Below are 26300 nucleotides of genomic sequence, written 5' to 3'. Positions count from 1 at the left end.
TATCAGGATTTATGTGTGTTATTGTGAACACTCCAAATTTTTCGAAAAATCCAAAAATTCCCTTTTTGCCCCTGACCTCACATCTTCTGAATAATTGGGTCGATTTTTTATCAAATTTTCATTCGTTTCTCGGATTCGTTGAAATCCAGACTCAATTTTCATATCTGACCCAATCTTGGACCCAAATCAGATATCCGAATCCAATTCTGATCCTGAATCTTTTATTTTTCAAAAAATCAAAAAAATCAATTTCTTCATATTTTCTCAGAGGTTTTTCTCAAATCAGGGTCCAAACTCAATTCGAAATCTGAATTCCAATGCTTCATTAAAATTCCCGGACCCGGATCTATTTTTAAAACCCAATTTCCAAAATTAACCCGGTATTTTCCAAAAAAACCTCATTTTCAAAAAAACTTACAATTTCAAAACAAAAATTTTACAAAAATACTTCAAAAACCCCATTTGGACCCCATTTTCTAAAAAAACTCGCATTTCTCCCATACTTTTAAAGGTTTTCTGTTAAAAACCTAAAAATGAATTCCATAAAGTGGTTCTACACACCCTTTTGAAAACTTTTTAAAAAGACCACCTTTTGAAATTTCTTGAAAATCAAGGGACCTCTTTCAAAAAATCTCTAACGTCCATCCGTTATATAAACAAGTCGAGAGAGTCCTGATTTCTCGCCGCGTTTCACCCCTCCAACTTCGATCAAAGATCACGTTTCACCCCCGCATGCTCTTCTTCTTCTCGCATCGCTCCTCTCTTCCCTTTCCCCATCTTCTTCTTTCGTCTTCTTTTCTTCTTCCCCTTCTTCCTCTCGAGCCAAGGTCGAACACGCCTGTGTTTGAAAGTTGAAGGCATCTGCAACCACAGGTAAGTAACCATCTCCCTCTCCTTTCTGATCTCCTGTAGATGTTTTTTTTTCTTTCTTTCTTTTTTAGTATTTCTCTGTTTTGTTTCGTTCTTCTTCATTTCTTTTCTTTTATCACAAGGCAAAATGGTGGAATCGACATGCATATAGCAGGATCGATCCACCCATTGCAACATTAATGAAATCCATTGATTCCAACATCTTTCCTCCTTCTTTCACCATTTATTCATGAGTTTCCTTAATCTTCGTAGATTTTTTTTTTATGCTTGTTTGTAGTTTAATTTTTTCAGTTTTTATTTTACATCTAATTTCTCATCGGTATTTTAATTTCTCATTTTTATTTCGGTTTCAAATTTACATCAGACCTTCGGTTTTAGTTTGTACATTTTCTTACATGCGGGTAGCCGACGATGCCTCGCAATGGCATCGCCAATTCACTTGGACTTTGTATTCCGATATGTTTTCGGGTTTATTATTGCTTTCCCTTTTTATTTTGGTTTCCTTTCTGGTTTTCAATCCCTTGTTTATATTTTAAATCCCCTTCCGATTTCTGATCTCTTGATTATAGTCTGATGTATCTTGTAATGTTCGATCTTCCATTTTATTTTATTCTGATTTCAATTACCTGTTCATGTTTTGATCTCTCGTTTATACTTGATTCTCTGCTTCGTTCTGATAGTTTGCTTTCACTTTCTTCTTTCATTGATTCCATACTCTCCATTTAAAGTACCCATAATAGGTAACCTTTTATGTGTATCATCGATTTCATATGCCAATTCTGGTTTTCAATTCATATTTAAACTCTTGTTCTTTTGTTGCATCATCATCAATCTACCCGTTTGCATTTGTTCCACCCTTGTTTAGAACAACATTTTCCCCTTTCTCACCTGTATATAAATCTCAATATCATCTCTGCAATCCATTACATTTTTTTTCTTTCTTCCTCTTTTCAGTCGTATGTCATAAGATTACACTGACCACTTAGCATTTTCTTCCCCCACTGCATTTCCCTTACCTTAGAATTCATAGTCATGCTTTCGTGTTTAGGCCATTCGTCATAAGAGAGAATAATGAATGATTCATTCCCTTCCTTTTCCAAAGAAGCAGACAAGGTAGAGAAGAGCGCTCACGCATAGCATTTGCTCTTGATGTGTTTGTGCATGTCTTGAAGCTTCAAAGCTTGTGGAGATTGGTCATGGAGGAGAATCTTCTTAAAAACAATCTAGGGTCCCAAAATTGGAGTAGGATGTTCAGTTGTACCAGGTCTGTGTGTGTATTTGAAATGTTAAGTTGTGGTATAATCATGTTGAGGTTTGGTAGATCTGGTCCCGTCCATATATTATGCTCTTGATAAAGCCATCTGCCATTATAATTTTTATGGTAACTAATTTACTTGCAATATCCAGATGCACAGGTGTGGTTGCTACTCTTAACGTTCAATCAGGATGTTTGGTATATTTGTCTGGCCTCTTATGCTCACTGTCTTCATGAAACTGTGTAGTATTCACTCGAGTGGCAGAGGCACTACTCTTGAACGTTAGATGTCTCTTTTTATTCAAACCAACTTGGTTAAACCCGCAGCATCCCTCTCTCTCTGTAGATTTAAGTAGACGTTGTTGCTAAGCTATTGGAACTTTGGGATCTCCTCATGCTACAGGAGATATCTTGTCTACAGAGAAGGAGCAGTCGAGTAAGGGCAAAAGTACCAGAAACTTGGGAGGAGACCTCCTGGAAAGTCTCCTAATTCACCAGCGAAGGCCTCTGCAGAAGGTTTTGTCTGATCTTGTTCCTATTGATTTCGTGTGTCTGTCTTGATTTTTGGTGCTTATAAGCATGCATTACAGTTATGAGTCTCTTTGCTTTATAATATATATATATCAGTTGCCAAGGATATATCCGTTAGCTAATTTTGGACGTGTATATTTGTGTTTGCATTGCAAAATCCTCATCAGCACCATACTGGTGTGCTGCACAGCATCTCCATTATCTGCACTACAATTATTGTTCATACTTATTCATTTGTGTTGTATAAATTGTGAATTTGGCGCTTCACCACAAAGCAACAGCATTGCACATGCTCTTTTTGTGCCAATGTATTTGGATGAAAAGTTTGGCCTCTGGACTCCAAAATCTCAGAATTTATGATAGTTTGTTCAAGAAAATAAGTTCATCTGAATATCGGATCAAACTTTTCTCTGCTACAATTCTTAGTTGGTTGTGTTCTTTTGAAATCATTAGAAGCATATGAGGAACCTTGAAACTGGGATGCTGTTCCCATGTTAATACGCCTTCAAGAATCGGCCCATTAATCTTTCAGAATCTCAGGAGACGGAAGCCTAAATCCTTGGATATCATAAGCTGGAATTCTGGTAGTCGACATCTTTATGAATTTGTGATGAGTTAATTGGATATGCTTTTGAATAGTACATTGTAAATTCTTTCAAGTTTTACAGGCGAAGGCCTGTATCCAGAGCATATGTGATGATACAGCGGATTGATTATTTTAACATCTGTGTGGCTCTTTCTGTCAACTTGTGCATGCTCACTGCATCATCAGCATTTATACTCACTACCCCACTCCACCCCACTCAGCATATGCATGTATCCTCTATCATAACCTCTCCTTTCATTAGGCATTTCCATTTCCTGCCACAACTTGTACACAGCACCTGCTGTACACACCCTTTCACACTCCATGTTCAGCTGCATCACGTTCCTTCACAAACAGTCACCCTACACCTTCTTCACAAGACATATGCTGGAACCTCATCAGCTCCAGCTTTGTCGCTGGCCAGCACAAGGGCTGCAGGGGAGTATCCTGTATCAAAACACAAAAGTTAGGATAAATAAGCACAAAGGTAATTAGCTCAGTTGATTCCAGCTCAGTTAGATTCTTTTCCCTTGAGAACAATAAGTTGCAGTTCTCACAGCACCCACCTGCTGTAGCTATAACCCACACCCTCTTCAAATTGTCAAACTCACACCTTCATCATCACCCCACCCCAGCACGTCATTTGCCTGCCATTTTCTGCAAATGACACTGTTCACCACAATAGCATCCTTTGCAATTCACACTCATATTCACAGGCTATCTTCAAACCACCTCTGCCCCATTACAGCCATGTCCGCAATCATGATTGCTGCCACCCGATCCTACTGCTTCACTATCATACCAGCCCCTCTACACATTCGTTAAACTTTGTATATATTTACCTCCAACTTACCAACAGCATCGCACTTCCTCCAGCATGCACCTTCACCTCCACTGCATATCACAGGTAGTACACCCTTCAGCACTATACCTACACGTAGTCGCCAGCCCCTACCACAATCACTACCAACACCTAGCATTCAGCACCCAGCACCTGCCTTGTTTGCTGCAATTCTCACCACCAGCACCTTACCATTGTCGTCTGCTGCACAAGTCCCATATTAGCTCCCTGCATTCTCTCCAAATCACACAGAGCCATCTTTTCTTTGTGAAGGCTGACTGGAAGGGTTTTGAAGCATCGGGTAACTTGATGAGTCAGTCGAGGTCACTAAGACAGGCTATGTCAGAACTGCCTTGAAATGCTCATATGGTCTCACTACCAAAACACCTTGAAGCCTTGTGTAAAGCCAATTCTCAGAACCATGAATAGTCACTTTGAAAAATCCCTTCTGCCAAAGCTGACTGACTAACCAACTTTGTGGCACCGTGTGCTATCAATTAGGGTAATCAATTCATTAAGTCTGTTGCTGCGTCTTTGTCAATACCATTATCCTCACCATCTAACATCTTCACTATACATTCACTAGCATAATCATAGTGCCCACCAGCATCCTTTCATTGCTTTCAGCTGCATCATACCATCATCACCACTTCTACCTACAGCATACTCATTGCCATAGCCTTCACTACCTGTTAGTCCCATCACTCCCTGCACTCATTCCTGCACTTACCATCTATGCCCTGTCATGCATTTCCTACATTTTATAATGCACAATATCATTGGAAATTCATCACATCATCATAGGCATCTGTTAAAGATTCATTTTCTGTGCATTACCCGTCACTATCCATTATATTTTCTTGCATCTTATACATATGTTATCATGTGTACCTGAGCATGAACATCATTCATGTATTCTCATAGGCACCCTTTTCTAAACATCTCATTCAAATATATTTACATTGTTTCGTTTAGTATGAATATCATACTTAAATGCATATGCATGTTTGATTCATTCAGTTTAGGATATCATGCACACATTTTATACCCACTTTCTCATTTGCTTGGCATACTATATATATCATTCATATATGTATATATTGCTTATATAGATGCATTCAAGCTCTTGATACTACATTTGTCCATTATGTTCCACATTTTATATCTTCTATCTTGTACTAACTTGGATTTTGCAAGAACTAAGGTAGAAAATATTATTTTTTCCTCTTTGTTTAGAAATTTTAAATTTCAATCTTCAGTATAATGAGAATTCTATATTTCCAGTATTAGATTATAATGTATGAGCATGTAAATATCCTGAATTATTTGTTTTCATATCATTCTTTTATTTCAAAAATCCCACAATGGTGAAACACGAATGACACGTGTACCATTCTAATAAAAGGTAATTAATCCTAAGCAAATTATTCATATTGATGGTCATAGTCAAAATATGCACAATGCTTAGGGTTTTTGTCTTTTATGGGATAACATTAGATCCACATTGGATCTCTTTAAAAAATCATCATATTTTCTGAATTTTTCTTCTTTTATCAAAGTTTAACTTGAAATTAACTTAAAATATATATTAATGGCCATAGTCAAGATATATTGAGAGTTAATTTCATTTTAAACTCTATAAAAGTACCAAAATATGTTTTATTCTTCATTTGAATTTAAATATAGATTATCTTATAATACATTTTATAATCATAGTCAAAGATGTATTATATCTTCAATCTTATTTCAATTCACCTAAAGAATGAAATATGCTTTTTGAAATCCAACTTTCAAAATTCTTTAATTCATTCATCATTTAGGATAGAATTACATCATTATTTTCAAATTTTCTTCAAAAATCCAAGTGATTTTGAGATAAAAATTTTCTCATTCCTCAAATTAATATTCAATTCTTATTTCTAAATTCAAATTCATCTTTCTATTCTCAATTTTATCTCGTTTTAAAATTCAAACTTTAATTTCCAATTCAAATCAAATTTCAAAGTCAAATTCAACTTTGAAAATTTAAATTCATTTCCATTTTCAGGATTCGATTTTAAATTCAATTCAATATCCCAGATCGTATTTCAAAGTTCAAGTTAAACTTTGAAATTTCCAGATTCATCTCCTAATTTTAAAATTCAAGTTCAAAATCAAGTTTATTCTTTATTTTTCAAAATCTCCAAAGTTCTATCTAAAGATTGAGTCTTGATTCTCAATTCAAATCATTTATCAAAAATTAAGGTTTTGAGATTGATTCTGAATCTCAAAAATTTGATTTTCCCTAAATTCAAATCCATCTTCAAGTTTCATCTGGATTTCTTGAATCCAAATCTAAATTCTATCTGGATTTCCAAAATCCAGATCCATCTTCAAAGTCCCATTTGGATTTTCAAAACCCAAATTCATCTTGGATTCTGGATTTAGAACCCAATTCCACCTTGGATTCAGATTTTCAAATCCTGGATTCCAGATTGCAAAATCCAATTTCATCTAGGACCCCAGACTTCAAATCCAATTCCATATTGGATTCCAAATTTCAAATCCAATTCCATCTAGGATTCCAGATTTCAAATCCAATTCCATCTTGGATTCAAATTTTTTCAAATCCAGTTTCATTTTCCAAGTTGATTTCCAATTCCAAACTCAATTCCAATTTTCATAATTCATCTAGATCTCAGGATTCCAATTTCAAATTCCTATTTCCAAAACCATTTTTCAAACCTATTTTCTGAGTCTGAAATCAATTCAATTCCTGTTTTAGGTTCTGAAATTAAGAATTCCTTTTTCAGAATCGATCCACTCAAATTCAAAGTCCATTTTTTAGACTTCATTTTCTTCAAAATCCTATCTCAATTCCAAATATCCAAATTCTCCTTTAATTTTTTCAAATTCAAGATTCATTTTCAAGATCTCTGATTATTCCAAAACTTAGAACTTCAAGTCTTCTTCCAGATCCATTGTTGAAGTTCTGAGTTAGATTCAAAATCTAACTTTTTCAAACCAATTTCAACCCTTTAAATCATTTCTTCAAGTATCTTCAAATGCATTTCAAAATCACTTGGGAAAATCAAAGTTCTAAAATCTTCTTTTCAAAAGCATACATCTCTGCATGTGAATTGCACAAGCATGATTCTTTGTGCATCTAGACTTAGAATAAATTCTTAGACAATATTTAGGTAAAGCAAAAGGCATAAAATTCGATCCTTGGTTTGATTACCCCTGGTAAAGGCGCCAGGAACGGTCGAACCTTGTGCCGATGAACGAATCTCGTCTCTCCATTTTCCTGCAAACTTTCAAAAACGGAGGCGAGTAATTTCAAAATATTTTCAAAATTAAGGTCAAGTGAGACCTTTGCAAAAAAGTTTCTCTCTCTTCTTTCTTTTCTTTTCTCTCTGCTTTCTATCTTTTATTCCCCTTGAAAAAGGGGAATAGAGGCTAGAAAGGGAAAGAGAAGAAAAATAGGAAACACAAGAGGAAAATTTTTGCAACGATCACAGTTATATCACTCATTTGTTGTGTGGCCATCGTTATTATTATAGATGCTTATAAATCTCTTTATATGTGATGGCAATCAATTATTTAAAACCATGGTGTTTCGAAAGATTGTTAAAATTGATATTCTTATTGGTAATATTAGTGTGTTTACATTAAAAACTTTTTTACCGCATGTCTTCTCCTTGATATGCGGCTTATCTAAGTGTCATTATCTGTAGACAAGAGACATTGTTTATTAGTGTAGTGAGGTATGTGCACCGGTTGAAACTGGTGGTTATTTATAAGAGATTTTGGATTATCAGTGTGGTGAGATATGCGCACCTATTGAAACTTATGTTGTTTACAGTTTTACAATCATTTGTAAGATGAGTAATGTGCACCTTTTGTAGATTGTAGCTATTTTGCATTGTCAGAGAGCCATGTATTGCCTGTGCATGGACATAAGATGATTGATGATGACATTTGTGATTAGTCTTTTAATTTGTATTGTCAAGGAGCTCTGTATTGCTTGTGCATGGTCACAGAGATGATTGTTGCTGACATTTGTAATTGTGCTTGTGTTCTAGTAGCTGATAAGTTTAAATTTTGAGGTTTGAAAGTCTAGTGAGATGATTGCTTTTATGAGAAATAGTTGTTAAAATATTTTCATGCATTTTGCATTGTATATGCCTTAGTTGCAACCCCTTTGCTCCTCTCCTTTTTGTATAAATAGGGGTGAACCCCTTGTATATTCTTCATTCTTGAGAGCTTTCTCTCTTCTCAATAAGAGGCTTTTTATATTGTTGCCTTCTTAAAGGCTTGTGCTTGTATTGTCCCTTTGTGGACTTGTGATATTGTCTCTTTTATTCATTATTGTAAGTGCTTGTATGCACTCTTTATATTTCCGCAATATCTCACTACATGGTATCAAAGCAATTCGATTCTTGAAGGAAAGGTGTGGTTCGTGTATCTCATATTTAGTGGATATCTTCTCACTTCTTGGCAACATCATGGAGACAAAGATTGACCTATCTTTCAAGCTCAATGGAAAGAATTATATGATGTGGGCATCGGCAATGAAAAATAATCTCAAAGGAAAGAAGCTTTGGGGTTTTGTCATGGGTACCGTTCTGGAACCTAAGCTTATGCTCACGAAGGAAGAAGAAGGTCAAAAAAAGGCTCTTGAAGGAGATGCTCGCCTCAAGGCCATTAAAAGTCATCAAAAAGAAGTGGAAGATTGGGAAAGCAATCACGCAAAAATCCTTGTGTGGTTTATAAACAATGTTGAGCTTAAGGTATGTGCTAATATAGCTAAATTTCGTAGAGCCAATGAGGCTTGGTCCTTTATGAAGGGTATGTATACCCAAAAGGATCTTGCAAGAGCATACTTCTTGCAAGAAAAGATTAGAACCACCAAGCAAGGTGATTCTAGCATTCAAGACTATTATAGTGCCCTAAACCCACTATGGGATGAATTGGCTCTCTTGGAGCCAAAATGGGTTTCTATGAAAGATATTGATTTAAGGCAAAAACAAATGGAACAAGAGCGATTGTTTCAATTTCTTTTCGGGCTACGTCTCGAATTTGAGCAAGTGAGATCTTCACTTCTCCATAGATCTATTTTTCCTCCTATTGAGGATGCTATTGCCGAAATCACTCAAGAGGATACAAGGCTTGGCATGAGTAAGCATGTTGATGAAGTCCTTGCCGTATCAAAACCGAGTAACAATGTTAGAACCTATAAGCCTCCTCATTTTGGAAAACAAGGAAACTATAATGGAGGAAGAAAAATGATTGTTTGTCATTATTGCAATGAGCCGGGTCACATTAGACCCGCTTGTCCAAAGCTTATTGGAACCTTCAAGCCTAAAGTGGCCTCTCTTGAAGAAACCACCACCAAAGAAGATGAAGGCAAGAACAATGACATCAAAGAAACTCTTGGACAAATATCTATGGCTCTCCAACAAATGCTAAAAGTTTCTTCCTCCACATCGGGTGCGGCTATTGCTTCAACATCATCACCTGATACGTATTCTTGGATCCTTGACTCCGGAGCTTCTTTTCATATGACCCCTCATGAAAATGCACTTATTGATGTTTGCACCAATTCAAAGGACTCTTGTGTCTCTACGGCCGATGAAACTTTTTTAAAAATTTCAAGTATTGGCTCTTTCAAAGATTCACAAAATTTTTGTGAATAAAAAGTAAGAGTTGTTCCCAAACTAAATTTAAACCTATTTTTGGTTTCTCAAATTGCCGACCATGGATGTGAAATATCTTTCTCATCTAATGGTTGCTTTGTGCAGGATCTCCGGTCCGGGAAGCAGATTGGGCAAGGCCATAGAAAGGGAGACCTATATTATATGGACCATCTTGATCTCCCTACAAACTTTTTTTGTTCTTATGTCCAAGAAAAAAACATGGAAACTTGGCATAAAAGACTTGGTCATCCAAGCTATTCCAAAATGTATCTCTTTCCTTTTGGAAACAAATTTTGTAAGGAAAAAGAAATTAATTGCAAAGATTGCATTTTTGCAAAAATGAAGTCTATTCCATTTCCAACTAGAACTTTTCTTTCATCAAAGCCTTTTTGAATTGGTGCATTCGGATGTTTGGGAGCCTTCTCCGGTTATGTCTAAAAGGGGTTATTCATATTATGTTACGTTTATTGATGACTTTACTCGGTATGTTTAGATTTTATTCCTTAGTCATAAGTCGGAAGTATTTACTTTCTTTAAAGATTTTCATAAAAAAGTTCAAAATCAATTTCAAAGTAACATATCTATTTTAAGATCTGATTCCGGTGGCGAATACTTATCTCACGAATTCCAAAACTATTTAACCCAAAATGGCATTTGCCATCAAAAGTCATGTCCTAGGACTCCCCAACAAAATAGCCTAGCGGAAAGGAAACATAGGCACAATATAGAAACCGCTAGAACATTACTTGTTTCTAGGAATATTCCAAAGAAGTTTTGGGCCGAAGCCGTTCTAACCTCAACCTATCTAATCAATAGAATGCCCTCTTCTAAGTTAAAAAATGCTTCTCCCTATGAAAAACTCTTTAAATTTTCACTCGATTTCAACCGTCTTCGTATTTTTTGTTGCAAATGTTTTGTCTTATTACATAAGAGGGATAAGTTATCTCCAAAAGCAATTGAATGTGTTTTTCTAGGATATGGTGAAAATCAAAAAGGGTACAGATGTTATGATTTTAAGAATGATAAACTATATGTTTCAAAAGATGTAACATTTCTAGAAGAAGAAAACGGTTTTGATAAAATAGAAGAAACAAATGAAATTGATTATATATTCTTATATGATCTTATTGATGACATACAAAAAGATTTTCTTGAAAACATAGACGATACTCGTGAGGTATCCCCTCTTGACATAACACACTCAAATGATAGTGATTCAAATATAAATGTTCATGATAGTGATACCAATATAAATGTTTACTCAAGAAGAAATCAAGAAAATCCTATTAGTGCCCTCGAAAAATACTCTCAAATTTCTGAATCCACTGAGGAACCACAAGTTAGGCATTCTTCTAGAATATCAATACCCCCAAATAGGTTTGTATCCTATGATTCATTAACTCCCAACTATCGGGCATGTTTAATAACCTTACATTCTTACTTTGAACCGGCCCACTATAATCAAGCTAAATCTATACCTCATTGGGTTGAAGCAATGCAAGTTGAACTAAATGCTTTAAAAAAGGCCAATACTTGAGAAATAGTTAATCTACCCTCACACAAAAAACCTATTGGTTGTCGCTGGGTCTTCAAAGTTAAAACTAAAAGTGATGCTCTTTAGAACGATATAAAGCTAGATTAGTTGCTAAGGGATACTCCCAAGAATATGGCATTGATTACGAAGAAACATTCGCTCCCGTAGCTCGAATGACTAGTGTCAGGACCTTAATAGCTGTCGCATCAACCAAAAAATGACTTATTTATCAACTTGACGTAAAAAATGTTTTCTTTAAATGGAAGTTTAAGTGAAGAAGTTTATATGGATCCGCCACCCGAAATAAATATTAAGCAAGGTCAAATACTTCGGCTTTTGAAGGCATTGTATGGTCTTAAACAAGCTCCTAAGGCTTGGTATGATCGTTTCAGTGATATCATGATAAAGTTAGGATTTCACTCTTGTTATACTGACACTTTTTGTTAAACATGCAGGTTCTAGTATCGTAATTTTGTTGCTTTATGTTGATGATATGATTATCACTGGGAATGATCAAAGTAGTATTATTAATGTTAAAAATATGTTAAAAGATAATTTTGATATGTCTAACTTAGGTTTTCTCAGATATTTTCTTGGAATTGAGGTTGCATATTCTCCTAGAGGATATATTTTGTCACAGATGAAGCTTGCTGCAGATATATGTTCTAAGTCTGGGATTTCTGATGATAAGAAAGTAGAGACTCCCGAGGTTATTAATGCTAAATTGCGGTTGGAGGATGGGGTTCTTCTGGAAGATCCCACACCTTACAGACAACTCATTGGGTCTCTTACCTATTTAACCATCACCAGACCAGATATCACTCATGCGGTTCACTCAGTTAGCCAATTTCAGCATGCTCCTACAACTGTGCATATGAGTGATGTTCTCTTAATCATCCGCTATATTCGGAATACCATCAATAAAGGGTTATTTCTATCCTCCTCTTCTTCCTTGAATCTTCTTGCTTATACTGATGCAGATTGGAGAGGTAATCCCAATGATCGAGTCTCAACTACTGGTTTTTGTGTCTTTTTAGGGGACTCTTTGATTGCCTGGCGATGCAAGAAGCAGCAAAATGTTTCACTATCATCCACTAAAGCTGGGTACCGGGCTATGCAAACCACGATAATGGAACTTGTGTGGCTTCGCAGTTTGCTTAAAGACATGAGAGTTGATATTACCGAAGCCTCAAAGCTATGTTGCGACAACAAGAGTGCCATCTATATTGCGAGCAATCATACTTTTCATGAGCGTACAAAACATATCGAAATGGATTGCCACTATGTTCGTGACGAATTCTTACGAGGAACTATTGCTCTGCCATATGTCACTTCAGAATATTAGTTGGCGGACTTCTTCACTAAAGCTCTTCCGGCTCCTCGCTTCATGTTTCTTCTTGGCAAACTTTCCGTCATTTCCCCGTAAAATTTGAGGGGGGGTGTTAAAATGTATCTAATATATATATATATTGTATATTACATCAATACCCGATAGGGGTATTTTTGTAATTTCACATAGTTGTTTTAAAAAACAACTATTTTTCTTTTTTGAATAAATGTAATTTTATTTTTTATTTTTTAAATTCTTTTTTTTTATTTGAGGACCTAAAGGGGCTCCAACCTTAGAGTCGTTGGAGCCCCCAACGGTCACAAATGTGACCGTTGAGGACTCCCAACGACTCTATGGGAGCCCCCTTTTGGCTCTCCTTTTGAGGCCTTTTGGCCACCCCTTTGCTCCTCTCCTTTTTGTATAAATAGGGGTGAACCCCTTGTATATTCTTCATTCTTGAGAGCTTTCTCTTCTCAATAAGAGGCTTTTTATATTGTTGCCTTCTTAAAGGCTTGTGCTTATATTGTCCCTTTGTGGACTTGTGATATTGTCGCTTTTATTCATTATTGTAAGTGCTTGTATGCACTCTTTATATTTCTGCAATATCTCATTACATATAGCTGGGCTATTTTGTGAGCTTTTTTTCAGGTTCTCAAGCTTTGATGATATTGAAAATCTTAGAGACCGGCTTAGAGCATATGCTTGAAGATCAAGAGCACCCTTCAAGGAAACAACGAATGAAAATACTTGTTAAAATTAAATGTAATGGGTTTTTAGATTGTATTTGCAAACGAGAGGGGGTGTTAAGATTAATGTAATATAAGTATATATATATAGGTATATACATATATATATATATTGTTTAATATATATATTATGTATATATTATAATAATATATATTATAAATATATATAATATATATGGGAGTCAAGTCAAAGCTAGTTTGAGCCGTTGGGAGCTAGTCAACCGTTGAGAGCTAGTCAAAAGAGAGGATTTCTCCTCTCTATTCTACTTCTCTTCTTCTCTCCTCTACTTTTCTCTATAAAAGTGTAGGGGTGTGTGCCTTGTAAAGTGTTTGACTAGCTCTCTCTCATTCTTTAATGAGAGAGGACTTCTCCTCTTTATTCTACTTTTCTCCTCTACTTTTCTCTATAAGAGTGTACGAGTGTGTGCCTTGTAAAGTGAGAGAGTGATGGGTAGTATTAGGTAGCTTATGCGTGTTTTGAGAGTTATGTAATGAGGAACTTATGTAATTTTTCCTTTTATATTTCTAGTCTCCATTATGACTAGAATTATTCAATGTAATTTTCCTTTGACCAATATGAATAGAATTGTTCATTCACTTTTTCATATAACTTTTTAGTTCTCATGTTTTTATTCAAATGTTTTATGTTCTTGAAGATAATTACGGAGTGTATTGGGATCTATGTCATTTCCTTACAGAAACCACTAGAACTTCACTTGTTTTTAAACATGTTTATGTTCCAAAACATTTTTAGGTTAAAGTTGTGGTTACTTCAGTATACCTTATAAACAGACTTCAACGGTTCAACCAAACTTCAAAATATTTCTCTTTATGAGAAACTTTATAAAACTACCCCTGATTATTTCAGACTAAGGACTTTTAGATGCAAATGTTTTGTTCTTACAAATAAAAATGGCAATCTTTCACTAAGAGTCATTCCTTATGTTTTTCTTGGTTACGAAAAAAGTCAAAAAGGATTTAAATGTTATGATTTTAAACATGATAAACTCTATATAGCAAGGAATGTTACCTTTATGGAGCAAGAAAGTTTTTTTGAGTCAAATGTGCCTATTAAAGAAAATGATGATTACTCTTTTCTTGAATTATTTCCTAAATATAATGATGTTGTTAATGATGAACCTCAATCTAACATCAAGTGTGGTGAGTCTAATGACATTGATGGTGAATCTCTAGTTATCCAATATAGAAGAAGAATCGGTGAGACATTTAAATGCCTTAGAACAATATTATAGTATAGAAAATCAAGAATCAAGCACTCTTACAAAATCTGAAAGAACACATAGGCCTCCACATAGATTTATATCTTATGAAAATTTTACTCCTCAATATAGAGCTTGTTTAGCCAAGATATTTTCTTATTTTGAATCCTCATCATACAACCAGGCCAAGAATTTGTTAAAATATGTGTATTATCGTCATTTGTAATCTCGTATATATTTATATTCATATATATATAGATACATATACATATATATATGTATATGTATATCTATATATATGAATATAAATATATATTCTTTATTTCCCCAAAAGGGTATTTCTGTAAATTCCTGTTTTGCGCATATTCCACTTTGGAATATTGCTTGTAATTTTCCATTTTTTATTTTTTATTTTTCTTCTTTTTTTCCTTTTAATTTTCGGCTTTTGTGCCACATAGGGAGGCTCCCCAAAGAGTCGTTGGGGAGCCTCCAACGGTCACATATGTGACCGTTGGGGGCTCCCAACCACTCTCTTGGGAGCCCCCTTTGTGGCTCCTTTTCTTGCTTATAAATAGGGGCTCTCTCCTTTGTATTTTCTCACTTCTTGAGGGAGCTTATGCTCCATTGTAATGGGGTTTTTACCCCTTCGCCATTATTCTTCAATGATATGCAACTTATGACTTTATGTCATATTTTTCCCTTTTTATGGGTTTTATGTGTTAGCACATTATGTGCTTATGTTGTTTCCCTTTAATGGGTATATTTGCACTTCACGTGCATAGATATGGGTTCATTATTGAACCCAATGTATTTCAAGTCACTTTCTAACATGGTATCAAAGCGAGGTCACGATGGGGTTGTCCTTTGGTGCAACGGAAAGCGTGTCGCTCAAGAAATGGTGAAGTATTCATTGCTCTTCCTAAAGTATTATGCTTTTGAAGTTATTCGGTATGTATCCCTTTTTATTATGTATTTAAAAATATGTTTCTTGCATATAGTTTGTTCATTTAATGGTCATGATAGTTGAATTATTTCTTTTCACATTTCGTGTGCTCATATATTTTGAAAATATCTCCTTTTAAATTTGGTGAAATCGTTTGTTGTCCAAATATAAAATTCGTGTTTCTCGAACTACTCATCGCATATAATAGTAATTTATGTTTTTAAAAATTACCTTCAATTATGTGAGATTTATAGTTCTTATATAAATATTTCATGATTGACCTATAAGTTAACTTTTAAAAAATTATATATATGATCTCTTGCTAAAATAATGATCTTTGCTTAAAATTTTTTAACTCTCATATGAACCTTAATTTGATTCGAGTTCCCCTCTTGATTATGGATTTTAGTGCATTTTTGAAAAATTTGATATAATCATTATATGAGAATCTCTCACATCTAAAATCTTTGTTGAATCCTAAAGTAGTTCTTGTTAATGATGACTTATAAGAACTCCTAAAAAGTTTTTCAATGTTTCTTTTTTGAAAAATTATCTATGATAAACCATTAGGAAAGATTGTTTTAAAAGGAATTTCCCACATAGAGTGCATAGTTCATCTATTACATCCTTTTTGGTATAAATGATTTCATTTTTTCATCCTTATAAACTTGTTGGTTTGTATTTTTCATAAGGTTTCAAAACCTCTTAATAATATCTTTAAAGATGCCTACATTGGCCATAATATGGTTTTCTTTGTCCTCAATTGCACTTATCAAGCATGTAATTACATAATTAAAATTTGAGAATTTCAAGCATTGCTCTTTTTATAAAGTGCATACTTGCTCACTTTTGTGTATTTTTGTATTTTGTGCACATTTGCTTCTCAAATATTTTGCGCTTGTATGCATTCCCTTTTTTTTTATGATATACATGCCTTAGTGCATGTTTGTTTACACCTTGGTGTGTATTTGTTCAAGTATTGTATGAGTGCCTTCGTGCACATCTTTTATAAAGCCTTGTGTGCTTACATGTGTATTGTCTCTTCGTAGACATTTTTTGCATTATAGAGCCTTTATGCACATTTCTTTTGTGAAAAATATAATGAATTTAGATATTGAGTTCTTGTTAAATCATTATAAGTGCTTATAGCACTTTGTATGTGTCCGCATATCTCATCACAATCAAAGAATATTTTAAAATTGTTGTATGGGATTTAATTCCAAATCTATAAATTTTCAAGTGTTTTTTGAATATTCTTTCCTTGAGTATTGTGTTAAAGCCTTCTTTGTGAACCGTTACGGTTCTTATGATTTCTTTGATTAAAAGCTTGATTGTCTTGATGAATTCTTTATGTTGTTGTGTTTGTTGCTTAATAAGTCTTTTTTGGTACAAGACTTCTTTTGAAGATTAAGCATAATTCGTGTTTATGCAAAATTGTTTTGATGGATTATATTGGACCTTTGATTCAATTTGTTAATCGGTCCTCTTGGTAAAAACTTTTATTTGGAAAATGATTCCTTATGTGGTTACTGCCCTTTTGTGGCACTTATATTTGTCCATCACATGTTATTTAATGCATCATTTATTTGGCCTTATTTTTGTTATATTAGAGATGTTTGTCGAGGTGAGTTATGGGCACCTCGTGTTGTATCATTTTAGATTGTCCACCTTCCATATTATAGTTGGTTATTGAGGTGAGTTATGGGCACCTTGGGACTCTAAAATGATTTGTTATTTGATCTCTAATTATGAGTGTGTCACTCATTTTTTCTCTTGTGGCCATTGATATTATGGATGCCTCTATGTAAATGTGATGGACATATGGTGTTTGAAACCTTAAATGTTTTAAGGTATATTTAAAAACAAAGTGTTTTGGGATTATAGCCCAACCTTTATTTGTTTAAGAATCTTATGAGTGCACTTGCACATTTGTGATTCCGTATGTTGTGCTTGTTGTGCACATGTGTTCTTGTGTTTTTTCACAAGTGTTCTTGGTGTGTGTATGTTCACACATTTGTTCTCAAGAATATTATTTTATCGATTGTAGTATCTTGTTGAAGATACTTTTTACATGCATTTATTCCAAAATGTTATTGTTATGAGTATTCTTTTTTAAAAAGGAATATTGTTTCATTCGAGGTTTTATTTATATGTTGTCATTACAAGCTTTATTGCCTCAAAAGTCCTTTCCTTTTATGCCCATTATCTAAGTGTCATCATATGTAGACAAGAATTTTATTACACCTTCGTGTGTTTTTAGCCCTTTGTTGGCTTTTGCTCTCTTGGTCTAGTAGCTGAACACACTTGTCTTGAGTGATCTTATATGTAGACAAGACACGTTGATTCACACCATCGTGTGTGATCTTAGTCCATGTTGGCGTTTGTGTTCTTGTTCTAGTCGCTTAGATGTATGCCCATGGTTGGCTTATTTCACTCATTTCAAGTGCCATCTTATGTAGACAAGAGATGTATTATGTTTTAGCCCATGGTTGGCTTATTACTCTTGTTCTAGTAGCTGAACATACTTGGTTTTAAGTGTATTTTTTACGTAGACAAGAGATACTTTTTAGTCCATGTTGGCATGTATTCTCTTGCTCTTGTCGTAGATGCACTTATTTCAAGTATTATTATATGTAGACAAGAGGTTCGTTTACACACCTTTGTGTGTGTCTTTTGCCTTTAATGGTTTTATATTCTTGATCTAGTAGCTTATACACTTGATTTATGGGTTTTGGACGACTAATGAGGAAGTTGTTTGTAATGAATAAACTATTATTGAAATTTGCAAAATTCCATTCATGACTTGTGTTTTTCAAGTAAATCATCCTTTTGATATACATATCAAGTTGATTTCTTAGCATTTAATCTATATATTAAGTGCTTATGGTTTTTGCTACCCTTATATGCAAAATTTGGATTTTGTCAATTAAGTATAACTTTCATAAATGATTTTAAAACCTTGTAAACTCTTGGGTTTATTTTGCCTAAAGTATGCTTGGAGACTTCGTTTCTCTTGTTTGGGACTTCATTACATGTTTAAAGCATGATCATTAATGAGTTCTTTGAGTATTAATTCATTTAATGATAAGTATATGCATATGCTCTTTATGCCTTTTTTGGGCTCTCATTCAATAAAGCACATGTATTTTATGCCTCTTCGTAGGCTTCTTGTGGTATCCCTTCATGGATCTTTTTGTTATTCCCCATTATGGGGTTATATTTGTCCAATGTTGGACCTTATGAATGCATTATGCATTCTTGCAATTTAGTTTTGCATAATTTGCTTCCGCTCAGTTTGTTTTAACATGATGTATGATTTTGAAACTTTAAATGTCATTTCTGCATAATTTGCATAATTTCTAACATAGGTCATCCATAATTATGCTAGTTAGAAATGGTCCATTTGAGTAAAAGTGCAAAGATATGTTTTACTTGTTTCTTTGTTGATTCTCTACAGGATCGCTAAAGATGTGGAACATTAGATGCATCATGGATTCGATCGATGGGGAATTGGACTTGAAGACCTAGCTCAAACTGTGATGAAGATGGAGTTTTTCCTTAAAGACTTTTGAAGAATCGGACTTCGTCTCAAGACTTCCCTTTGATTTTCTAAACTTTCGGGTTTTCCCCCGCAAAGTTTGAGGGGGGATGTTAAAATATGTGTATTATCGTCATTTGTAATCTCGTATATATTTATATTCATATATATATATAGATACATATACATATATATATGTATATGTATATCTATATATATGAATATAAATATATATTCTTTATTTCCCCAAAAGGGTATTTCTGTAAATTCCTGTTTTGCGCATATTCCACTTTGGAATATTGCTTGTAATTTTCCATTTTTTATTTTTTATTTTTCTTCTTTTTTTCCTTTTAATTTTCGGCTTTTGTGCCACATAGGGAGGCTCCCCAAAGAGTCATTGGGGAGCCTCCAACGGTCACATATGTGACCGTTGGGGGCTCCCAACGACTCTCTTGGGAGCCCCCTTTGTGGCTCCTTTTCTTGCTTATAAATAGGGGCTCTCCCCTTTGTATTTTCTCACTTCTTGAGGGAGCTTATGCTCCATTGTAATGGGGTTTTTACCCCTTCGCCATTATTCTTCAATGATATGCAACTTATGACTTTATGTCATATTTTTCCCTTTTTATGGGTTTTATGTGTTAGCACATTATGTGCTTATGTTGTTTCCCTTTAATGGGTATATTTGCACTTCACGTGCATAGATATGGGTTCATTATTGAACCCAATGTATTTCAAGTCACTTTCTAACAGAATTATCCTGAATAGATGAATGCTAAGAATGATGAAATACAAGCCTTAGAAAAGTCTATAGTCTTTCTCATGGAAAGAAGACAATAAGTTGTATATAGGTATTTATAGATAAGATGACTTCCGTTAGAACTTTTATAATTGTAACTGGCATTAGATATTGGTATATTTATCAAATGGATATCAAGAATGCAGTCCTCGATGGTGAATTAAAGGAAGAAGTTTATATATGGACCCCCCACCTGAATATGAGGTTCCTGTTGGAAAGGTGCTTCACTTAAAGGACACATTTTCAACAGGCGCTTAAAGCCTTGTATGATCGTTTTAGTTATATTATGGTTAAACTAGGTTTTACTTTCTATTATACTGACAATGTTATGTTTATTAAGAGATCCTATGCAGGTATTGCTATTCTTCTTCTCTCTGTTGACAACATGATCATCACTGGAGACAAACAGGGAGTTAGTTTTATTAAAAATGTTTTAAAACAAAGCTTTGAAATGATTGCTTTAGGCTTTCTTAGATACATTCTAGGGATTGAGGTTGCATATTCCGCTTGTGGCTATTTTCTAACTCAATCCAAGTTTGCTTCTTACATCATAATCAGGTATATAATTAGATATGAGAAAAGGGTGGACACTCCTGAAATAATAAATACAAAAATGAAGATAGATGACCTGATATCTCACATGCAGTCCATATCAGAGTTGTCAGTCGAGGAAGCGGGAGCGAGAAGCGAGGCACTTCTAACATTTTAGGAAGCAGGAAGCGCTGGATGACTTAGAAGTGAACCAGGAAGTGTCTCGAAAGCGACTTAGGAAGCGAACCGGAAGCGACCTAGGAAGCGAACCGGAAGCGACCTAGGAAGCGAACCGAAAGCGACCTAGGAAGCGAAGAAGGAAGCGACCTAGGATTCGAGTGGAAAGCGAAAATGTAATGATATAATTTTAATTTATCAAAAAATAAGATATATGTTAATCAAATTAATTGTGTATAGCAGCTCCTCCGCATATCTTCCTAACACCAAAATGCATGCCAACATCTGAGCAAGCAAAACTAATGAAATTAATTGCTAATGTTTTCTAAGCATTGGTTCGTCTAGTTTTTCTTCCATAAATAGATAGATACCAATCATCCAAAAATAGCTCATTAAAAAAAGACAGAACTACTTATAATTTATGCATGTATATTTTGTTGAAAAAACTCAACCCACATACTAGGATATTTTAGACTAAAAGAATGGGGTAACTACAGGCAAGAATTGTTCTCTTCCATCTCATGTATGTATATAACATGAAACAAAGAACATCATCTAGTTCTCTAGATATATAACATCAAACAAAAAAAAATCACTGCCAAATAGCGCTTTTATGTGAGAAACTAGAATATATTGCTAGCAATTAGTGATTCCGTATATATAACATCATAAATACAAAATTAATATATTTTTTTGGCGCTAAATGAAATCGATAGCTGAATTGGTAAATTCATAACAGTCAAAATAAAACTTTATTACAGTCCTAATAGTGATGATAGAAAATCAAGCATAAGCTCAACAAGAATAAATGGTCACATGAACAGATTCCAGAGGTGGCGTGAAGGGGAGCCGTGGAAGGCTCAGTGGTGAATGTAGAAAAAACAGGAGGTGAGACTAACTGGGTCTTAAGCGCATAGGGGCCAATAGCAAAGATGGAAGGTCCACCGGGAGAATAAACATTAGAAGAGAGGGAACAAAGGGATAGAAGACCAGCAGGTGATTGCCCAGCAGACAGAGGTTCATATTGAAGGAAAGATACAGGGGATGATGGAGGAGGAGCAACAAATGGAATGGCTGGGATCCGGGCATGAATCCGACTAACACCAGCAGAAATACCATTTTCAGATGAAGGTGGTTATGGAAGGAGGACCGCATATGACCAATGCGGCTACCATGCCTATGGGATCCAAAACACCAGATTGCCACATAACCTAACTCGGCTGGGCCGAGTGGGTATTTCGTGAGAGAGAGCGTGAGTCATGAGATGGAGAGAAGAGATGAAGAGATAGAGAGAGTGAGAGGAGAGTAACGTACCTGAAGATCCTCATCGCGAGGTCGTCGGACGTCGGTGAAGGTTATCGAAAGTCTTGGAGATCGCCTGTTGGTAGCTGAAATCTTGAGAGAGAGGGAGGAGTCGGATGAAGCAATGGTGAAAAAGAAAAACCCTAAAGCCCTTTTGAGTTTTGTTTTTTCATGAGTTTTTAAAAATCTCTATTTTGCCCTTATTAAGAAAACTTTTTCTTTTAATTTTTTGGTAAAAAAGGTTAAAAAAAGGGCAAACTTGTCTATTATTTTTATTTTATTTTTAATTAAATAAATCACCCCCTTTAAAAAGAAAGGCGTACCCATTTAAAGGGATATGTGTTCCCCTTTAAAGGGGTACGCATAACCCTTTAAAGGGGTACGCATTTCCCTTTAAAGGGAAACACGCTTCCTAGTTTAATCGTGCGCTTCTGAAGCGCGTCTCAGGGAAGTGTGCTTCCCCTAGTGCATAGGCGCTTTCGGTGACTCTGCTCCATATAGCCAGTTAATTACAGCATTCCCCTACCACTGTGCACATGAGTGTTGCTATGTGTATCATTAGTTATTTACAAAATTTTGTTTCGAAGGGGATTATTTTGTTTCTTTCTCCTCAATCGAATTAATTGCTTATACTGACTGTTACTGGAGAGGAGATCCTAATGATAGATGCCCAACTAAAGGTTTGTGTGTTTGTAGGTGACTCATTGGTGTCCGGAAAATGCAAGAAGCAACAAAATGTATCATTGTCATCAATCGAAGTTGAGCATCTTAAATTGTGTGGTTGAAAAAATTATTGAAAGGTTATGCTATGACAAAAAAAGTGCCATCTATATAGCCGGAATCATACTCATAAGCGTACCAAACATATTGAAATGGATTGTCACTAAGTTTGTGAAGAGGGATACCTAGAAGCTAGCCCAACACCAAGCACCAAGGTGAATGGTGCAAGCATCATAAAATAATATTCTTTTTAGTTTTTTTTTCTTGTCTGCAAAGTTCATTGGCATCATTTTTTATGGCAATGCTCTAAAAAGAAGAGAAAGATGAATGTTATTTCAAAGAGGATTTTGATGATCGCAAGCTTGTGCTAAAAGATAAGCTTGCTTGGTTGCTAGATAGCTGCTGCATGTGCATATATCCTACTAGATGTTAAACAACATCACAAATATGAATTCTACTCATTCAATAGATTTATTAGAGAAGATCATCAAAACTAAGCAAATACACATATGCAAGCTTCATGTACAAAAGGGTCAGAATTTGAGATCTAACCAAACCAGTTGCAGATTAGTATGTCCAATACAATACTATCCCACCAACATTCATTGAAGTTAGGCAACATATGTCGAAATGTAAGCTGCAATAAAAACATGACGTCGTTGGAGTATGGTTCAAGTGAAATATAATAAAAAAAAACTTGCCAAGTTGTAGAAGTGTCAATTTCAATGATTTTAAAAAGAAATTACCTCCATCATTTCAAAGCCAATTGATAGAACCCATAAAAGAGGCTGATTGCGGATCATAATCGCCTTGCCCCACCATCCAAATATATGGGCAAGCACGAACCCATCAAACAGTGTTTCCTAGAATGAACTAATAGCCAAAATCAATGGATGTAAAACGAAAGACTAGATTTTTCAAGTATAATCAAATCATTATCAAAAGAAAACAAGGAAGAAACAAAGAGATAACTAAAGCCAGAAAAAAAACGGACAAGATGGTCAATGAAGACACCATACATAAACATTTTTAAACCTGCTTGTTGGATTATCTGATATGTAAACACGACAATCAGCACCATATGAGCGCTCAGGAAGTTCTGAAAAAATTAATAGGAAAATTTTAGTTCATAGAAAGAGTGCAATATCAAGAGAAGATGAAATATCATAAAAGTACTTTACCAACACCAAGATCAGGATGGAGAAATTTCATGAATTGCCGAGCATCATCCCGTTTCTGAAAAGGCGAATATTTTCAGAGAAAATATGCAAGGTGCTAAGAGATTACAATAGTCAAGACTGATTATTTAAAAAACAATAGATGTTTGGTATCGGAAAATTCAAACTTCATATATCGACCATGGCAACCAATATATTTTCCAACAACAAGCATAAAAGTAGTTAAAGTAATTGCATCATACTCAATGAACTAACCCCTACACAAACAAAAATTCAAGATTCGTACATCTCTGTTGTGTACAATTCAAATTTTGTTAAGATAATAAATGCAATTAAAAATTAAATATAAAAAAGTCAAATTATTGTTAGTCCTAAAATCTTTTCACAGCTCATGTATATGCATGCAAGCTGAGTTTGCAGGTATACATGTCTATTATACAGCCGGAACGCAACCATAAGCAAAGTAAACCAACACATGCATTCACTTGTGAAGATAATAAATGTCCATTTTAAGGCTAGGGCAACATCATCAAATGTAGAGTGTAATTGATACATTTGTCGATGATTTTATGAACAACGACCTTAAGCTATTTTAATAGCCATAAATCACTGAATAATTCATATATTTATTCAGAATTTACACAAATCTTGGATTTTAGAGCTCCATATTAGTGGATGCAAGAAAAGGGAAAATGATTTTGACTTGAATGAAAGGTCATTTTGGGATTTTGCAGGCAATAGGCACTGCAAACAATAGAGATATGATGGATGGAGAGTGTAAGGACCCACAAGGTGATAGGATAGGTGGTAACTACTGAGATTTTATTTTAAATATGATTAAAAAGAATGCTTCGCAAGCAAGCTTTTCTAAGGGGCAGAGAAGACTTTTGGACCTTAGCAAAACAGTTGGCACAAGATATATCTGGTTATCATTGGCTAGAGAATCAAATGAGCGCATAAATAAGAAAATAATAGTGGTGATGAGATCGTATATGAAGAGAATCATTTTAGGGGAAAAAATCGGCAAACGAAATCATTCTTGCTTGTATGGATTTTCATATTGGGATAGAAAGAACATCTTTCAAGATAGGACCAAATGTGACAAGTCAATAATTTTCCACAAATTGAAAAAAAAATGCCGTATAGAGATTACATGCTAACAGTTCTACATGTCTATATCAAGGGTTAGTAAGAAGAGAAGTCTAAATACAGAGTGGAATTGACATGCAAACTAACTTTATCTTCAGGGATCAAGTAGCACACTATTTTAAATAAGCCATCAATGATGTGATAGGAAGCCAAAGGTAAGAATCATTTACATAGGCAAGCATTACAAAAGGATGTTCAAGAATGTATCAGTGACAAGATTATATCTTCCAAAGAATGACGAAAGCCATAACAATAGTTCTTAGAAGAAATAAGCATGCAATAAAGGAAAGCCAACATGGGCCATAACCATGGCTAAACATAAAACTTGGGAAATGACCATTGGACACTGAGAAAGGCATAAACCATATCAATAAGCTAGACGAGATGAAGTAACAGATGGCTGCGATAAGGCAATCTATGAAGAACAGAATTCATGCACTAGGTTGAACACTAAAGGTGGCAAAAAAGATACCTACATGATAGACAAGACGAGTTAAATGAAGTTAGGAACTTTGAGCATTAAAGACAATAATAAGAATTTCCACAATCATTGATAAAGAATTTATGAACCATACTAGAAGTTTTGGGAGAGAATAGTGGAGTAATAGATAAGAAACTGATTTAGTATTTCTCAGAACCAATTCAAATTTACGCCAGGAGTATGATATCTTCTACAACTCACAGACCATAGGCCCCTCCTCTACAATTGTTGCCAGTTTCATTGTAATTAGTGCATACAAGCATCCATTCAATGTACATCCTTCATAAACTCAAACCATACTTGTAATGCCCCAAAATCCCAAACTTGTAACTTTTAGGAAAAAATTGAAAAGCCTTGTAATCCTTCATTTTTTCAGAGTTTTAAAATAGCAGTTCAGCGAAAAATGATATTTAAAATAACAAGTCGACGGACCTTGAGCGCATTATGGCGAACCTTTACGCAACGGATTTGTATCTCCGTACAACATTGAAATCATATATAGATTCAAAAATTAGGTTTTTGATAATTTAGAGTTTACACAAAAGCGAAATTTTTAGAAAAAAACCCTTATACAAAATTTACAAAAAAGATGTGTTCAAGAACAAAATAACAGAGAAACAGTGAAATCTTGATGTCATCTGGTCATCGTCTGCCGTTCCAACCTAATCATCACCTATACCCATGAAATGGGTTAGATTGATGAAAATATGGTAGGTGAATAGATATAAAAAATTAGAACAAGACTAACAAGTGTTGTTTCTTTTGTGATATGCAATTCAACATAAGTAAGATGAACATGATAACTTTGTTTCGATATTAACTGTCCTGAGGGTACGCACAAGAGAAACGTAGAAACAACTGAGACTGCTCGAGGGCTTGTTATTTTGATACCCC

At 34.7% G+C, this 26300-nt stretch overlaps 1 protein-coding gene across 1 annotated transcript in view; it reads right to left on the bottom strand.

Annotated features, from left to right (window-relative positions):
* LOC149827247 (L-serine--phosphatidylethanolamine / L-serine--phosphatidylcholine phosphatidyltransferase-like) overlaps positions 1–26300 on the bottom strand; it is a 69765-nt gene that overhangs the window by 18156 nt on the left and 25309 nt on the right. The window contains exons 3-6 of the mRNA XM_090018475.1: positions 23780–23834; positions 23618–23697; positions 23345–23461; positions 23151–23235 (exon numbers count right to left, since the gene is read on the bottom strand). Of these exons, the coding sequence (XP_089874601.1) occupies positions 23151–23235; positions 23345–23461; positions 23618–23697; positions 23780–23834 (337 nt within the window). The remainder of the gene's footprint in view (positions 1–23150; positions 23236–23344; positions 23462–23617; positions 23698–23779; positions 23835–26300) is intronic.

This window comes from Nuphar pumila, chromosome 10 (assembly GCF_984573655.1).
Source record: "Nuphar pumila chromosome 10, dmNupPumi1.hap1.1, whole genome shotgun sequence".
Lineage (NCBI taxonomy): Eukaryota > Viridiplantae > Streptophyta > Magnoliopsida > Nymphaeales > Nymphaeaceae > Nuphar > Nuphar pumila.
Note: the sequence above shows the minus strand (reverse complement) of the source record. Positions and strands in the feature narration are given on the sequence as shown.